General features: G+C 34.6%; 2 protein-coding genes and 1 pseudogene across 5 annotated transcripts; 2 read left to right on the forward strand and 1 right to left on the reverse strand.

Moving 5' to 3' along the window:
* Positions 1 to 61: 61 nt before the first annotated feature.
* On the forward strand, positions 62 to 15,996 carry LOC110814652 (ceramide synthase 1 LOH3-like). Of its 3 annotated transcripts, none has more exons than XM_088212361.1 (7): positions 62 to 433; positions 13,383 to 13,612; positions 13,770 to 13,925; positions 14,129 to 14,314; positions 14,944 to 15,128; positions 15,431 to 15,505; positions 15,665 to 15,996. In XM_088212361.1, the coding sequence occupies exons 2-6, from the start codon at positions 13,425 to 13,427 to the stop codon at positions 15,460 to 15,462; spliced, it is 747 nt and encodes a 248-aa protein (XP_088068487.1). In that variant the 5' UTR covers positions 62 to 433; positions 13,383 to 13,424; the 3' UTR covers positions 15,463 to 15,505; positions 15,665 to 15,996. The 3 variants fall into 3 exon arrangements, with proteins under 3 accessions (XP_088068487.1, XP_088068486.1, XP_021897888.1); XM_088212360.1 differs by lacking the exon at positions 62 to 433 and adding an exon at positions 9,537 to 9,985; XM_022042196.2 differs by lacking the exon at positions 62 to 433 and adding an exon at positions 11,677 to 11,999.
* Positions 952 to 3,187, forward strand: LOC110814547 (6-phosphogluconate dehydrogenase, decarboxylating 1-like; annotated as a pseudogene).
* SOFL1 (SOB five-like 1) lies at positions 8,139 to 9,520 on the reverse strand. Of its 2 annotated transcripts, none has more exons than XM_088212363.1 (2): positions 8,940 to 9,520; positions 8,139 to 8,825 (listed from the first exon to the last, which is right to left on the reverse strand). In XM_088212363.1, exon 2 carries the CDS (start codon positions 8,821 to 8,823, stop codon positions 8,386 to 8,388), a length of 438 nt encoding a protein of 145 aa, XP_088068489.1. In that variant the 5' UTR covers positions 8,824 to 8,825; positions 8,940 to 9,520; the 3' UTR covers positions 8,139 to 8,385. The 2 variants fall into 2 exon arrangements, with proteins under 2 accessions (XP_088068489.1, XP_088068488.1); XM_088212362.1 differs by having other exon boundaries at positions 8,948 to 9,517.
* Positions 15,997 to 16,343: the final 347 nt, after the last annotated feature.

Consider the following 16,343-nt stretch of genomic DNA (forward strand, 5'->3'; position numbering starts at 1 on the left):
AAAAATACAGGAGGACTCAACTCTGTGATATTTTTTTAGTCAAAGAGATACCGATATTTGTTGGTAAAAACCGCGTCAAGTGGATTTGCTGCAGTTCTAGCACACATCTTTTCACCAAAAAAGGAAGAAACTTTTTTCTTCTGATAAAAAAAATGGTGATAACTTAAAAGAATATCTGGAAATACGCGAAAAAGAATCTCTGGGGAGTTGTTGCAATTTATTCACTCTTAGGTTCGTGAACAAATGCGCCCACCAACCCGCTACAACAAAAAATACAAAACCATTTTGTCAAGGGTTATAAAAATAGCACAATTTCGTCTTTGTCAAACTCACAGTAAACCCTTACTTGATCTTCCTACAAACCCAGCTCTTTGATATTTTCAGGGGAGGAATCAGAGACTGCACGTTCACGGGTATATGTCATCAAATATTGGTACTACAATGTGCAACTTATTCGATTCTTTTCTAATTAATTTGTCTAGTTCATCTCTTGTTGAGTATTTTTTTTATCTGGGTCTTCTTTATTACCAGCCATGTGCTTCATCATCGTCTTCAAATCATTTGTTTTATATAATGGATGTTTTTAGCATCGCTTGTGCATGATCAGTCCAGTTATTAATGTGCTTTCTTTTAAGGTTTTTTTTTTTTTTTCTTTTCTTTTCACTTATATCAACAATTATTATGCTTTTAGTCTGAATCATCATTGTTTAGCTTGTTCTCTTTCAGACGCTTCTTGTTCGAAGATTTCTTTGGTTATATGCATTACCCTTTACTACTTTACGCTCTTTCCTTATGGAAATAATGGTTTTAGGACATATCAAGTTGAAATGTTTAATTTCTTATTTAGTGAATACCTAGTGTCACAGATCTTCATTTTGCTAATAAAATTTCGTTTTAGTTTGTAAAAAATCTGTGTCATTCAAGCATTAGAAACATCAGCATCACAATATCATGAAAAGTCGCTCTGGAACTACTGGTATATGTCCGCAGCTTTTTTGTTGTTTTGCAACTAGACGAAATGTATTACTTACTGTATTATCTCTGTACAGATGGATTATTTCTCGAAAATTAGAAGTGCATTTTGTTATATGAAGGATTTTTCCACTGAGATTCCCAAATCCATGGACTATTATTTGCCTAAGAATTGTGTTACTTTTTATGATTTCTTACCTCTAAGCACTATTGGAGAGTGAATAGGTTCTATATATATAAATATATATTGCATTTTGGAGATATGTCATCTTCATGTCAAAGCTGGTGGATGCATTCAAATATTGCATAAGAGTTGGTTGTTTGTGGGTCTTATTCTATGTTCATTGGCTGTATTGGATCTGTAATGCTGCGATTATCATTCTTATGAAATTATCTATTCAAGCACTTTTCATCTCTTAGCTTCTTGGTTCCTTATTATTCAATCCTCCTTATTATTTAATCCTACACTAGTTGGGAATTGTGTTGTGCAATTACTACTACTACAGGAACTGAGAAATATTTGTGCAAATAAGGATTGGCCTTGCTGGGCCTTGTTGTCATGGGTCAAAACCTTGCACTCAATATAGCCAAGAAAGGTTTCCCAATGTTTGTTTACAACTGAACCACCTCAAAGTTGATGAGACAGTTGAACGTGCCAAACAAGAGGGGAATCTTCCTGTGTATGGCTTTCATGATCCTGAATCCTTTATTAGGTCAATCCACAAACCTCGTGTCATTATTATGCTTGTAGAGTGGAGACTATATAATCAATGGTGGTAATGAGTGGTTTAAGAACACAGAGAGGAGAGCACGTGCCTTGGATGACTTAGGTTTGCTGTACCTCGGGATGGGAGTTTCAGATGGTGAAGAGGGTGCTTGTTATTGGCCTTCGTTGATGCCACTGGGTTCCTATAAGTATATCGAAGATATCCTTATCAAGGTAGCTGCTCAAGTTCCTCATAGTGGCTCTTGTGTCACTTATATTGGCAAAGGGGGATCTGGAAATTTTGTTAAGATGGTTCACAATGGGATTGAATATGGTGACGTGCAGCTGTTGCAGAAGCTCATAAATGCTCTAAAATTGGTTGGAAAGCTCTCCAATGAGGAATTAATCAGGTATTCACTGAATAGAACAAAGTTGAGCTCCTAAGCTTTTTTATTGAGATCACTACAGACGTATTTGGAACTAAGGATGTAAAGGGAGAAGGGTATTTAGTGGACAAGGTTTTGGATAAAACTGGAATGAAGGGTATGGGTAAATGGACAGTTCAGCAAGCTACTGAGTTGTCAATTGCAGTTCCCACTATAGCCTCATCAGCTAGATGCTAGATTCCTTAGTGGTTTGAAGGAGGAAAGAGTGGGAGCTTCCAAAGTCATCAAATCAAGTGACTTCCTAACTCATCAAGCTGTGGACAAGGAGAAGTTAATCACTGATGTGAGGAAAGCACTCTATGATCCAAAATATGTAGCTGTGCCATGGAATGAACTTGATACGTGCAAAGAGTACTGAACAGGGTGGAATTTGAAACGAGACTGCATTATTCATGCGATTCTCTAGGACCGTATTTTGAAGGCATATGACAGAAAACTGGATCTAGTTAATCTTCTTATGGATCCAGAGTTTGCTAAGGAGATTATTCAGCAACAATCTGCTTGGCGAAGAGTTGTCTATCTAGCTATTAACTCGGGTATTAGCACCCCTGGTATGTCTGAGCCTTGCTTTTTTCAACTCAAACAGGAGAGAAAGGCTGCCTGCTAATCTTGGCCAAGCTCAAAGAGATTACCTTGGTGCTCACACTTATGAAAGATCTAACATACCAGGATCCTTCCATACTGAATGATTTAAGATTGCGAAGCAGTCAAAGATCAAATTGAAGTATCCTGTTGATGGTAACCTGCTTTGAATAAATATTGCTAAACATAATAATGGTGCTCTTGTGACTTAGTGATCAGGTCTTTCATTTCTTTTCTTTGTCATATTATTTATCTCAAAGATAAGTTAGGAATATGAAATCTTTTTGGTTTGCAGATTTGTGTTTGTTGAGGTTTACCAGTAAGCTGCTGTGGCATAAAGTGTACACTAAAGGATTATGTTTTTTTTTTAAAGATAGAATTTAGTAGATGTATCAAAAAAAGGCACCAAGGGTGTACCGCCCATGTATAAAAGTATTACATATCTAAGAGAATATCACTAAAGGATTATGTTTATTTATTATATGTCTCTCTCAACATAATTACGCATGTTTTCTCCTTGTTTTGGGGGAGGAAATGGTGGTGGTGGTGGTGGGGGAGGGAGGTGGGGGGAAGGAGTAGATTCTTTTAGATGTTTTTTGGTTGAGCAATGAATTATTGTGAAATTTCAAATTAGTATCCCTGCTTTTTTCCATACTACTATCCTTTTGTCATTTTAGTTTCTTTTTACTGTCAAGTGCACCTTATCCCCCCTGGAGAAAGCCATGGAGCTGTTGTTATGCCTCCCCATCATTTGGGTCAAATGTGCTAGAGTTTATTTAATCATGTAGATATGCATAGATGCTAAGTAGCCTTGATTATGTTCTTGAATTGGTTATTTAACATTTGGATATTGTTTACAGTTCCACAAGGGGATAATGATGGAGCCTAGCCCGCGAATAGTGTGGTTTTTCTAACTTCCTTTGTGAAACTCGAATTATTTGTAAAGAATAGTTGGAAAGTAGCTTTATGTCACCTTGTTGATTCCAAACCTCTGGCTCTATAATGGTAATCTGCAAATTTTTTCCAACTTGTAACTTCTGGCAAAGAACCTCTTAGCTGATTTGTTGAATTCTGTTCATGTTAGGGTCTTCCTGCTTCAATAAGCGAGATGGCATGTTAGGAAGGGTATCTTTTTAAAGAATGGATGCCTAATTTGTGGTAAATATTTAGTGGACCTAGGTTGTGGAATCTAAATGTGCTCTCTCTAAAGGTACCTGTGAAATTGCATTTGCTGATGCTATTTTTTCTGATATTTGATATGCTATCTTCTATTCATTTAGTTGCACAAATACTATGTACCACAACAATTATCAAAAGTGCATCTATATATGCTTGTGAATACTAAGAAGTATGAACACCATTAACAACTACATTTTTCAATAGGTGAACCTGTCCTCCAATAAGGGAAAGCCTCTTCTGCTTCCACATGTTCGAATCATCAAATTGTCAGATGTAATGGGAAATTCTTGGTGAAATATAGGAATTAATGACTGGTAAAAGAATGAAGTTACTTGACTCAGCAAAATTGGCAAACTATTTGTTAGTGTAGCATTAAAGAAAATATCAATTTGTGGTATAATATTAGACTTAGAAAAGTATCAAACAAACGCCATTCTGGCTTGAGGATTGTCAAGCCATGTTCGGAATAGAATATTTGGGATGCCTCGATCTATTGTTATTGTTTACTTGAAAATGATGCTTCGGTTTAATAATTAACAAGTTTAGACTTTATGTATCTCTTTTTTTACCAGGTAGGGATAAATTTTTAGCCTTGAATCTGTGATGTCTACTTTCATTACCTTATATTTTCCTTCAGTGTTCAAATTGTCAGGGTAGGATTCATTCACTTAAGCTGCTAGGTATATTGCGTTTTTGTATTACTCAAATGTGCAAGCGAACACAATATGCACAGACATTTTTGTCATATAGTATTGGATATATGACAGGATTCAACACGTCCAATACACACGCTGAAAGTTTGAAATAATTTCTGAGAATATACTGTTTTATATCTTATGAAGTAATATGGAAGTTGCCAATTCACGCAATTTTAGAGAGACGCGAAAGCGAAAGCCTATGGGGTCGCTTCTGTAACTGAATAACCAGCACTGAAAACCGTCTTTACATTGGATGGTTTGGTGTTTTGATGATCCCTACCTTATTGACCGCAACTTCTGTATTTATTATCACATTCATTACTGGTCCTCCATTAAATATTGATGGTATTCGTGAACCTGTTTCTGAATATCTACTTTATGGAAACAATATTATTTCTGGTGCCATTATTCCTACTTCTGCAGCTATAGGTTTGCACTTTTACCCGATCTGGGAAGCGGCATCCTTTGATGAATGGTTATACAATGGCGGTCCTTATGAACTAATTGTTCTACACTTCTTACTTGTGTAATTATGCTTGCAAATGAGCTGCTTCACCTTATAGAAATTTCTTTTGTTTAAAACATTGGTTTCATTGGTTGAGTAACCAAGCTCCATTTCTAGTCTGTGTTACAGTCCCTACTTATGGATCTTGTTATGGGTTGATGACCTCGAAAATCAATAGGAATTAAAAGTGCCTTTTGCGGTCTTCTTTTTGTTCCTATTTTGAACTAAAAGTAGGAGTTTGTTAAGAGAGAACCCAACAATCTTTGAATAAGAAAAAGTACTCAATTTTTTTATATTACATGAAAGGAGAAGGTAATTATTTTTCTAGAAGTTTTCTTCTTATCCAGAATTTAGTAACTACCTTTATCTTAATCTAGGCTTATTCTTACATAAGACTTACATATAATACTACTAACAAAACATACACATTTACAAAAAAAAAAAAAGTAGAAATATGAATAATTAATTTTTTTCGTAATTACTAAATTGAAATTAATTATTTTGCAGAATTATAAGTCCTCTGATCTTTCTTATTCCACTGTATGGCTTATAACAGTCTGTCTCTCTATTTGCTTCCCATATTCATAATTGGTAGTAAGGCATATTGTCTCTGCAGAATGACATGGGAATTCTTTTTCTACGTATTGGTGATTCTATCATACAGAAATGCCAGCGAAATTTCATCAGTAACTTAGTTGTAATCACAAAAAATTTGATGATGTTAACTTTGAAATGCCGTACTGGTGTAGGGTGGCCATGAAAATGAATATTTTCTATATTGTCTGCTGATGCCATATTCAAAACACAACTCAGATTTTGACAGCTTAGACACCCTGCTATTGGTAAGGTTAACATGGACTGGAAGCCGATTGTAGGAAAGATCACCAAGAGAAAAATCACAACTGAAATATATGAGATTTTGGATATTTGAGGACAGACCAAGAGAGAAACAATCATTCATTCACAAGATTTGCAATCTTTCTCTCCATTTAGAAAATGATTTCGTTGCATGATCACTTATTTTCATATGATATCAGGTGTAAAAGGTTCCCGTTCAAATCTTAGGACCTCTCTCTTGTTATTATTCCTCTATCTATTACCAGCAATTGGGTCTTCTTGCAAAGCCTGTTATATAAACTTTGGTTTCTTTTCGCTTGAGGGAGTGTACTAGAACATAAATAATAAAGTTGGTTCATTTTCTTTTAACTTAATCTTTGGAGGTATTATGTCATGCAACTCAATTATTTCAAACGTCATCTTTTAAAAAAAATGATTGAAGTCTTTTCTCTTTGACAAGTTTCTGTATGTCTCTTAAAGAGAATTTACTTGTTAATGGATCTATGAAAATTTTCAATTTTGCTGGCACTTTATTTTTGCTCTCCTTTATCTGTTTCCTTTTCTGAGTGCAAGCCTTGGCTAGATTTGTAGGGGCACACCTAGCAATCTCACTTGATTGTAAACCTTTTGTCTTGGTTGCCTATTGTCAGATCACAGATGTGTGGCTATTAGAACCATCTCAGAAACACGGTAGGGGCCTAAATGTAGCAAAAGTTGAAAGCCTGAGCTTAGATCTTTCTGTGGATGATCAAGAGGACATTATCTCGTTGTGCTTTAGTCTTTGTTCTGCGATGCTTATGCATGTAAAAGGACTTGTAGGTATACTCTTAAAACATTTTCTTCATGTTTAGAGTGTCAAACTGAATTACCAGACTAGCCAAGATAAGCAAAGAAGGTTGAAATTTACAAGATTTTTCCTTCATATGTTAATCGCATGAGCAAAAAAAATCATGAAAGGATCTCATGTGGGACCATCTAGAATAGTTTTCTAAATTATTACTTGCAATTTCCGAAATTCCTCACTTGTATAGAATAGAGATTATACAATTATTTCCAGTAATGATTATTGCTAGAATAGATGTCATATGTTGTTATGATTTTATTTCTTCTTTAGTTAAGATTCTAATTCTCTAAACGTTACACCTGATTAAATATTGTACTCTCATTAATTTGTTAGCCATAACAATACGAGTAATTCAACGTTTATTTTTCAGACTCCTTCTGAATAAATTAGATTCTTATTACTTAGCAACCCTCTTATTGTGGTTGTGACGCTCTGTCATTCTGGTTGTTATTGATTCTTGCCCTCTCTTTTTTATTCGGTTAATTGTTCTAGTACTTTTAGTCATGCAATGCAATTCAAAGATAAAGAAGAAAAGACTCCTTTTTGGTTATTGCTTGTCTGATTTATCTGACACCATTGAAGGCAGCATAGCACAGTTTAGGTTTGACAAGTAGGCCAACTTAAGCAACTTGGGGTCACTTTCGTGCATGGTTTTGATAGATCTTAACAGCTCATATTAGCATATTGATTTGCATCTGTTGTGCCTGTTGAAATTACGTTTCCTAGGTATTTCTACTTTTATTCATTTTCAATTTTAGTAAAGTCATATAAGCTCTTATTTACTGATAAAAAATGATAGTCTTTTCTTCTTCTCAGAAAAAAAAAAAATTCGGACCTATTCTTTTCCTCATGCATATTCTGTTATATTTCACAAAAAAACTAGCCATTTGAAATTAACATAAATAATATATAACATCATTTTTTTTTTATTGATCATAAATGATAGGATTGGGGCAAAATCCCACTTACGCATGTGTTCCTTTATTACACCTGTCATGTTATTTATTATTTTGTTCTCAGCTGTAAAACGGTTCCAACTTTTGCTTCTAGGCCTCTTTATTAGCAATACCTACCCAAGCCAGTACCCCAGTTTAGGAAACCTCTAATCTCCATGTATAACGTAATAGGATGGCTTTTACATTTAATGAGAAAAACAAGTGTAAGGTGGCTTTTGAAAGAGTAATATATGTTGGACATGATCGTCTTCTTTTGCAATTTCTGAGTTGCCCTGGGTTCATAATTGCTACATTTATCTGCACCTCTACTGTCTTTTCTCATGCTAGTAGAATATTTATTATGCCACCTAAAGTTATTATATTTGTAAGGAGATCATACATATGCTGCATAATGTTTCTTTGGAACAACAAAATAGAACAACGTTGGTGCATATATATTGTATATAGACATACAACTAGGCGGGGACAAGTTGATTATATGAGATATTAACTCACGTTGGACTTTGAAGCTATAAGCTATACTACCATACAAGATTCATGCTACAGATGCATGGACTGTTCTCTGCTTTCAATTACCTGAAAAACAGTAAAAGTACTGCTGTTCATCACTGTCTGGTAAGAGACCTTGAGGAAGTAGGAGAAACGTACTTCTTTTCCCATTTAGTTGGTTTTCCTCATCTTGGTTCCGCTTTGAACATGACTAGCGATACTTTTTGCCTTAATCACTGACTTTTCTGCTTGAGTTCGATGGTCTTTCTTCTTCACCGGTCGGTTAGGTTCTTGTTTTGAAGGATATTTAGTAGCTGCCTGCTTGAAGTAACCGATGCTAAGACTTTGCGTACTGCTTCCCCATGAAAGCTGATGACTTGGCCCGGAAGAGGCATCCGAAGCCATCGAGTCATCACTCTCGTTGTCATCATCATTTTGGTTGTTGTTGTAACGATTGTCTTTGCGGTAGTCATATGTGTGTTTATCAGTGCTTTGATTGTCTTGATCCGAGTCATAAACTTCATGGCTGGACGAATCAATATACATTGTCCACCCTGACTCACTGCTGCTATCTTCTTCTGCACCTCCAAGGATTTTGGAAGACTCCATTACTGTGGGAAGAGGAAGAGAATAGAATTAAAGAGTACAACACCATGAAATAATAGAGAGACAGAACTGATAAGCTAAAGCTCCTGAATTTCTATTATAAACTGGGATGTGCACACCTCATTACCTGAGAAATAGACTTGTATATCCTTGTCTCTCTGCTTGCTTCCTCTGTATCAACCAAATGCTGGTTTCCAGTAGCATGAGAGAAAGGAACTTCTCTCTCTCCCAAAGATCATAAATGGATCATTACTGGATACACGGAGTAAATTTTACCACATGGCAATCGTAGCACTCTTGTTTCCTTGGAATTGAAGTGCAACAGGACAAGCTTTAGGTGATACTCATAACATACTAGTCTAACCTCTTAAATATGAAAGAAGGAACTGAAGCAGCTCATTTGCTCATTTGGTCTCTTAACCGAAATACCACAACCTTTATTTCTCTGCCCATCTCATAAATATAGAGCAGCCTTTAGGATAGAAATCAGATGAGGCCCACTCAACAAACAGGAAGGAATATGACTCTATGAGACCCATTTTCTTAAATAAGTTAAAACAGTGCCTCTTCATAATTCCTTTAATAACCAATCCCTCCATTCCTCTATCTTGTCATTAAAAAAAAAGCAGCCTTTTCCTGTGAAAAATGAAGAGAACACAACTGGATTTTTGTCATTTTCTACCAGGTTAGATAAGAAGAGGTTGGAAGAAGGTCATTTAATGTTGCATTTTCTGTTTCAGTCTCACCTCTAAAGCAAGCTCATGTCCTCTTGTTACTAGTAGAAACATCTTGCAAAATAATAACTTCTCTTGATAGAGACTGTTCTTAGTTACGATTAGCTCACAAAAAGAAGCACCAGCAATTCATCTAACTTCTTATGATTCAACCACTTTTGTTGTATTTTTTCCAAATTTACATTACTGGGGTTTGGTTATTTTCTGTACCTTGATTGGTGGAGTAAACTGAATCAGCAAATGTTGAAAGATACCACATTCATCATTAAGTCGGCATCCGAAATTGTTCTCCACTGTTATTTTCCTTCTCTGCTTGCTACCTGGTTAGGCATAGAGACAAGAGAGGTCCCTTGCATCATTCTCTTACTTTCGAGTGCCTGTCCTTTTGGGGATCACTTGTTGATTCGGTTGCTCTATGTGATGGCCTCCATGTGAGTATATTTCTTTGGAAAATTCTCTTTTAATAATTAGACAACATGCTCAGAGTTTTGGGGCGTCTTTCATTGTTTTTCTTGCGTTCTTTTCTTGCTTTAAAATCCTTCCCCACAATTCTGATAAAGTGATTAAAATTTGTTGATATGTGCTTTCATGATCATACTGCTGTTGTTGTAGACTTAAAAAAGCCAGGTACTAAAGTTAAATCTGCAATTTTCATGTATTTTCTTTAAACCAACTTGAAGTTTTGTTTGGCTGAGGCCCGCCCTGAGCGGGTGACCGTTTGTTTCATATTCCATAGGCAATCAAAAACTTTGCCTACCCAGGTAACCGAAGAATTTTTCTACCAAGACTTACCCTATAGATTTACTGCAAACTCAGTGTAAATCTGGATAGTTTGAGAAACATGTGATTTTCAAATGGTGTTCTGTTTCCTCGTGGTCTGGTTTAGATTATCTGCAAGAAATGGCAATAGGAGCAATTAGACATCATTTTCAGGTAAAATAACGACCTCTTGCTTGATCGAAAAATAAGTTTAACATAACGTCGGTGACCATTTTCTTGCATAAATAAGAGGATTAGGCACAAATATGTTGGGTCTGGTCGTTTAATCATGTTTAAATTAGTAGATTACTTGTGCATGAATTATGGGTTATTGTTGAGATAATGCTACCTTTTAGGTTTGAGTAACTTCTTCTTTTTCTCCCATTTTTAAGCTTTTTTATTTTCTCAATCTAAAGTAGTAAAAGCGTAGATAAAAATTGTGCACTCAGTAGCAAACAGATCTCTTAGAGAAGGAAGGCTTAACATTAAAACTACAATCTCTCTGTGTCTGTTCTTATTCTGAAATAAGATGTAAAAATATTTTTAAGAGAAAAAGGAGATAAAGACAGCTTTTTAGAAATTGAAATTTAAGGTCACATGGGTATTGAAGATTGTTGGTTTAAATGGGAACATCTTTTTAGCTGCAAAACAGGGCGACCATATAATCTCAATTATGATTTTATTTTTCTCACAAAGAAGAGAAGAAATTCGTGCAGCCAGAATAAAATGATCTTTTCATTTTTGGTGGGGGCTTTCAATTGCTACTGCAATCATTTTAGAAAAATTATAATATAAACTACAGCATTGATTACTATTTTTAGAAAATATAATAATTTTTTTTTTATAAATAATCGTAACAAAATTTATGCTAAAAAATAAAAAAGCAAAATTGTGCTATAAATACAAGTACCTATCAGTATATATCTATGTGTGTGTGTGTGTGTGTGTGTGTGTGTGTGTGTGAAAATTTAATTTCACGAGCACATTAACTTTGACTGCGTTTAATACCATGTTCCTTTTGTTCTGTACACTTGTTCATGGCAGGTGCTTTTTCCCTCTTTTTCAAGTAACTTTCTGAATACAATACAATATTTTATATTTAACTGATGTGAAATATATATATATATATATTGATTCAGACGTATTCTACAGATAATTTTTATTTCAATATTAATTTGAGGTTAAAAATCAATTTTCAATTATAAGCATAAATAAATTTACTAATTAAATTAACCACTATATATTTATTTATTTCGTTTAGATTCGAAAATTTTATCAACCATAGCATTTGAAAGTCAACGAGAAGGGCGAAATAGTAGACCACTGGGTGAATGGTCAAATTAAATAATCAAACAAACCAAAGGGCAATTTTAATAATTATCAACAAAATCATCCTTGACCTTCAACTCACAAACTCAATCTTCAAAAACAGAGGTAACCCACCCGGCTTTCTGTGCTGCTGCTTGTATGTGATTCACGAGTCCCCCCACCCCGAGGCTCTGTTTCACCAAAATTTCTTTGGATCGGGAATCCTAAGCAAACTTTCAAATGGGTTTCACTCAGTTCGCCAAATCAGTCGATTGGGAACAAGAGTCCTTCCCAGCTTATCAAGATTTCTACGCCCTCCCCTTTTTTGCTCTGTTCTTCCCCTCTATTCGATTTTTGTTCGACAGATTCGTATTTGAGGTATTTCCTCTGTATGTATTTACATATTTTTGCTTATATGGTATCTCTATCTGTTTCCGGTTGGTTTTATCTTTTTATAGTCGTTTTTTGTGATTGTTTTGAGTATGATTGGATTCTCTTTGGTGGGTTTTTGAGATTCTGTATTGCCTGATATGGGATTTAAATTATTTTACTTATTGGGTCGTTTGTTCCGTTATTGGTAGTTAACTTATCCCTACCAATCCAATCTCTGTTATGAAGTTTTACTGCATCATTTTTATGGTTTGTAAATGACGAGGTTGTTATATGAGTCAATATTGAACTTTAGAAATGAGAGAACAAGTATGAACAAGATCTGGAATGAAAATACTGGAAAGAAAACAAGACAATGTTATCATGATATAAATTTTTTTAAAATTAAGTTGTGTTTACCTTATCTTTAGTTCACACTAACATAAAATTCTACTTTTTTTATTGTAAAGTGCCTTCAATCTTTTGTTTTGTTATAAATTAATGCTATCATCTACTTTGGATTTATGGCTAGGACCTAGCTTTCCAGTGGGTACTATACACCTGTTCAATAAAATCAGTTGTATTGAATTCATGCATCTGCCTAAACTTGGAACCTTAGTATTGACTGTGAAAGTCTTCTGACATCATTTTTACTTATTTTCCCACCCTCCTTATACCTCTCCTACTAGTTTCCGCTCCATAAATGTTGGATTTGACTTATTTCACCTTACCCTGGTTCTCAAAGATTGGTTACATTTTTACTTTCTTGAATTGAGATATTCAAGGATGAAATTGCGACTTGAACTTCTATTTTGTCATGCTTTGGCTTCTTTCTATGTTTGTCATTAATGATGCCTAATTTGGTACACGCCCTTATTTTGTATCTGATTCATAAGAGAAAAAGTTAGGACAAATAAGGAAAGAATAAAACAAATTCCTTCAAGTTTTTCATTTTTCTTTAGCTCAATGATATACATATGCCTAACAAGTGTGCGGTTGATCACTTATTCGTAAGGGGCTTGTCTTGTATGAATGGACTCCAAAGACTGCATTGTGATTCTGGATCTTTTCTTTGAGATGGCCTCTTTACTTCTATGATAAGTCAAAAGCTCATGTTGGTGCCAGGGATGGGAGATAAATACTTCATTTGTGAATAAAATTATTTCATATTGAAATTTGATTAACATTTTCAACCATTTGATTCTATGTTTAAACTTGGAATTCCGCTTGTTTACTTTTTGTAACATCCTCCTTGTTTCCCCACTATTTTGATAAACATTCTAACAATTAAAGAAATATAGGCAAAGGCTCATCCTTTTATTTCCACTTTTTTCTATCTTCACTTCTCCAAAGATTTCTATCAAAGAAATCTGAGACTAATTTCCTTTGTAGAAAGTGGGACGACGGTTGATTTTCGGAAAAGGACATAAGAAAATGAATATTGATACAGAAGATAGAAGGAAGAGAATCAAGAAATTCAAGGAGTCGGCTTGGAAGTTTTTGTATTTTCTATCTGCAGAGCTCCTTGCTCTCTCTGTAACTTATGATGAGCCTTGGTTTAAGACCACAAAATACTTTTGGGTAGGGCCAGGAGATCAGATCTGGCCTGACCAAAAAATGAAGTAAGATTTCCTCATTCATTTATGAACTATCTTTAGCTGTTTGATTCATTTTGGTCACTGTTGTCTTAACTCTATCCTTCTATTCATTCCATGTAGAGTAATGTGAGGATATCAGCTTTACAAACTCAATAGAGTGGCTGCCATGTTTCTTTGATAGGTTGAAATTGAAGGGACTGTATATGTATGCTGCTGGGTTCTACACATACTCAATATTTGCTTTGATTTTCTGGGAAACAAGGAGGTCTGACTTTGGAGTATCGATGGGTCATCATGTTGCAACTGTTATTCTCATTGTGCTGTCTTACATATTTAGGTATTCCCTGGTGGAATTTTATTTGTTTATTAGAAATGAAGTTCAATACAACTTTACGGGACTCTACACCTCTTAAACTGCTTACTCAGAAAAATATGAATTCAAGCGCACGCAATACATGCATATATCTTTTTATTTTAGGCTTAAAATTACTAGGTTAAAGTTTTGTGCTATGTTATGTTTGCCTCCTTTATTTCTTGCAGATTTGCTCGTGTTGGTTCCATCGTTTTAGCTCTTCATGATGCTAGTGATGTATTCCTGGAGATAGGGAAGATGTCTAAATATAGTGGAGCTGAAACTATTGCCAGCTTTGCATTTGTTCTTTTTGTCTTGTCCTGGGTCTTGCTGCGTCTCATTTATTACCCTTTCTGGGTTCTTTGGAGTACAAGGTTTGTTTAATTTGATGCCTATTTGATATTACTGTTGCAGAATTTTTTATCTCAAAAATTACTGTTGCAGAATTTTCTGATAGTGTACATCAGAATTTTCAGATAATATATACTGCAGATCACCCGTATTAACCTCTTTCTTTAAGAAAAATAAGGTGCTGATGATGTTAAGATAAGAAGTAACTTGTTCATATTAAAAAAAGAATGAGAAGCAATTGTTTAATATATGATTATAAGTTATACTGCCAGTTCTTAGCTTACTGTGCTGTGTCCCTGTGTTTGTTCAAACCAGAGTACTAAAGGTATTATGTGTATATATGCATAAACTTTGCAGATTCCCTTATTTTTTAATGTGCTTTCAGTATAAGACCTTTGTTTCTCTCATATATGTATAGCCAAGTGTTGATTGTTTAATGGCATATTTCTAATACTAGTTCCCCATGCCATAATTCTAATATTAGTTCCAAAAGTTATGCAAAGACTTGTGAATTATGGAAGTAGATGACTTCACCAGGTTATGCTTAGCTAAAAAACTGTGCTTGCCCTGACTTTTGCATGTGGACGTCCTAAAATTTATTTTCTTTGCCTGTATGCTTTTCATTGATTTACTTTTTAATCGTTCATGGCAGCTATGAAGTTATTCTGACATTGGACAAGGAAAAGCATCCTGTTGATGGACCATTCTACTATTATACGTTCAATACTCTTCTATTCTGCTTGCTTGTTCTTCATATTTATTGGTGGGTATTGATATTTCGGATGCTTGTGAAACAAATCCAAGCAAGGGGGAAACTTAGTGAAGATGTCCGATCTGGTGAGTGAAAATTAGGTTGGCTAAGATGGTTATTTAATACTCTTAGTCGGTTGGAAAATTTGATGAAAATGAAGATAATATTTAGTAATTAGAAAAAACTTGGATACACGAGAATCCACAGGACAACTGAGAATTTTTTCACATATATAATTATAGACTTAGTGTTGAACCTTCTGAAGAGATATCGCATAACCTGATATTATTAGAAGCATTGGGGATAACTTGATAGCTAACGATATCAAACCTCTACGTTTTGTTATTGGATCTTTAGTTGGACTCAAATCTTCTTTTATCATATGCAGATTCTGAAGATGAAGATGATCATGAAGATTGACCAGGAAAGTTTGTAGCTACCACTCAACATAACTGATGTGAAGGTAGCATGGCATTCGTTTAGGCACTCCATAGAATAGAGGAATTTGAATTTTAGTGTGCAAGAGGAAGACCAGCTTTGTGATGAAACTAACTGCATTACTCTTGGCGTAGGAATTTCTTGGATTGACAGAGAGACGTATTCTTTTATTGTTTTGTTGCAGGCAAGAACAGCAATGACTCCAGCCTTTGATTAATCTACAGCTGAAATGGAATAATTGTTGTTAGATCCCTCGAATAGTGGGAGGATTGGATACGTTGAATTGAGATGAGGAAGCATGTTGCTGAAGCAGAAGGTTGACAGGAATTAAAAGGAAGATTTTTCTTTGTTTTTGTTCTTGTCTTTGTTTTTTTTTGGTTGGTTTGTGATAGATTTGGGACAATAGGTTATGGTTTTGGCCACGAGTTACTTAATTGTTTGTAAAAGATTGAAAAACTTGAACCACAGCAAATTGTGGAGTTTTAATTAATTTATTAACATTTTTTCTTGTGCTGATATCATTTCTTCTAACTGCACTTGTCTTAATTCTTTTAACTTCTCTCCTTTCTTCTCTGGTTCAAAACATAAAAGCTTAGAATTTACTTCTAAAATTTAATTTTGATTTAAACTTATGAACTTTCTTATAAATCTGCTTTTTACCATTATGTTATCAAGAAATCATGTCTACCTCAAGTGATTCCTAATGTAGCTGAAATATATGAAACCAAAACCAAAACTAAAAATGGTGACTTTTTTTTAATTAAGGTTTATATTTATGTATATGATCCATTTTATATAAATTCAAATCATAAATAAAAATTTTCTAAATTTTACACCTTTGATAATGGCCTTTTATTAATTTT

Source organism: Carica papaya, chromosome 2 (genome assembly GCF_054855325.1).
Source record: "Carica papaya isolate Zhongbai chromosome 2, ASM5485532v1, whole genome shotgun sequence".
Lineage (NCBI taxonomy): Eukaryota > Viridiplantae > Streptophyta > Magnoliopsida > Brassicales > Caricaceae > Carica > Carica papaya.

Excerpts from the sequence above, each read along its gene's own strand:
- LOC110814652 (XM_022042196.2), top strand. The coding sequence starts at position 11,862 with ATGGGTTTCACTCAGTTCGCCAAATCAGTCGATTGGGAACAAGAGTCC. Across the intron at positions 12,000-13,382 it reads TCGACAGATTCGTATTTGAG|AAAGTGGGACGACGGTTGAT; the intron begins GTATTTCCTCTG and ends TTTCCTTTGTAG. Across the intron at positions 13,926-14,128 it reads GTGCTGTCTTACATATTTAG|ATTTGCTCGTGTTGGTTCCA; the intron begins GTATTCCCTGGT and ends TATTTCTTGCAG.
- SOFL1 (XM_088212363.1), bottom strand. The coding sequence starts at position 8,823 with ATGGAGTCTTCCAAAATCCTTGGAGGTGCAGAAGAAGATAGCAGCAGT.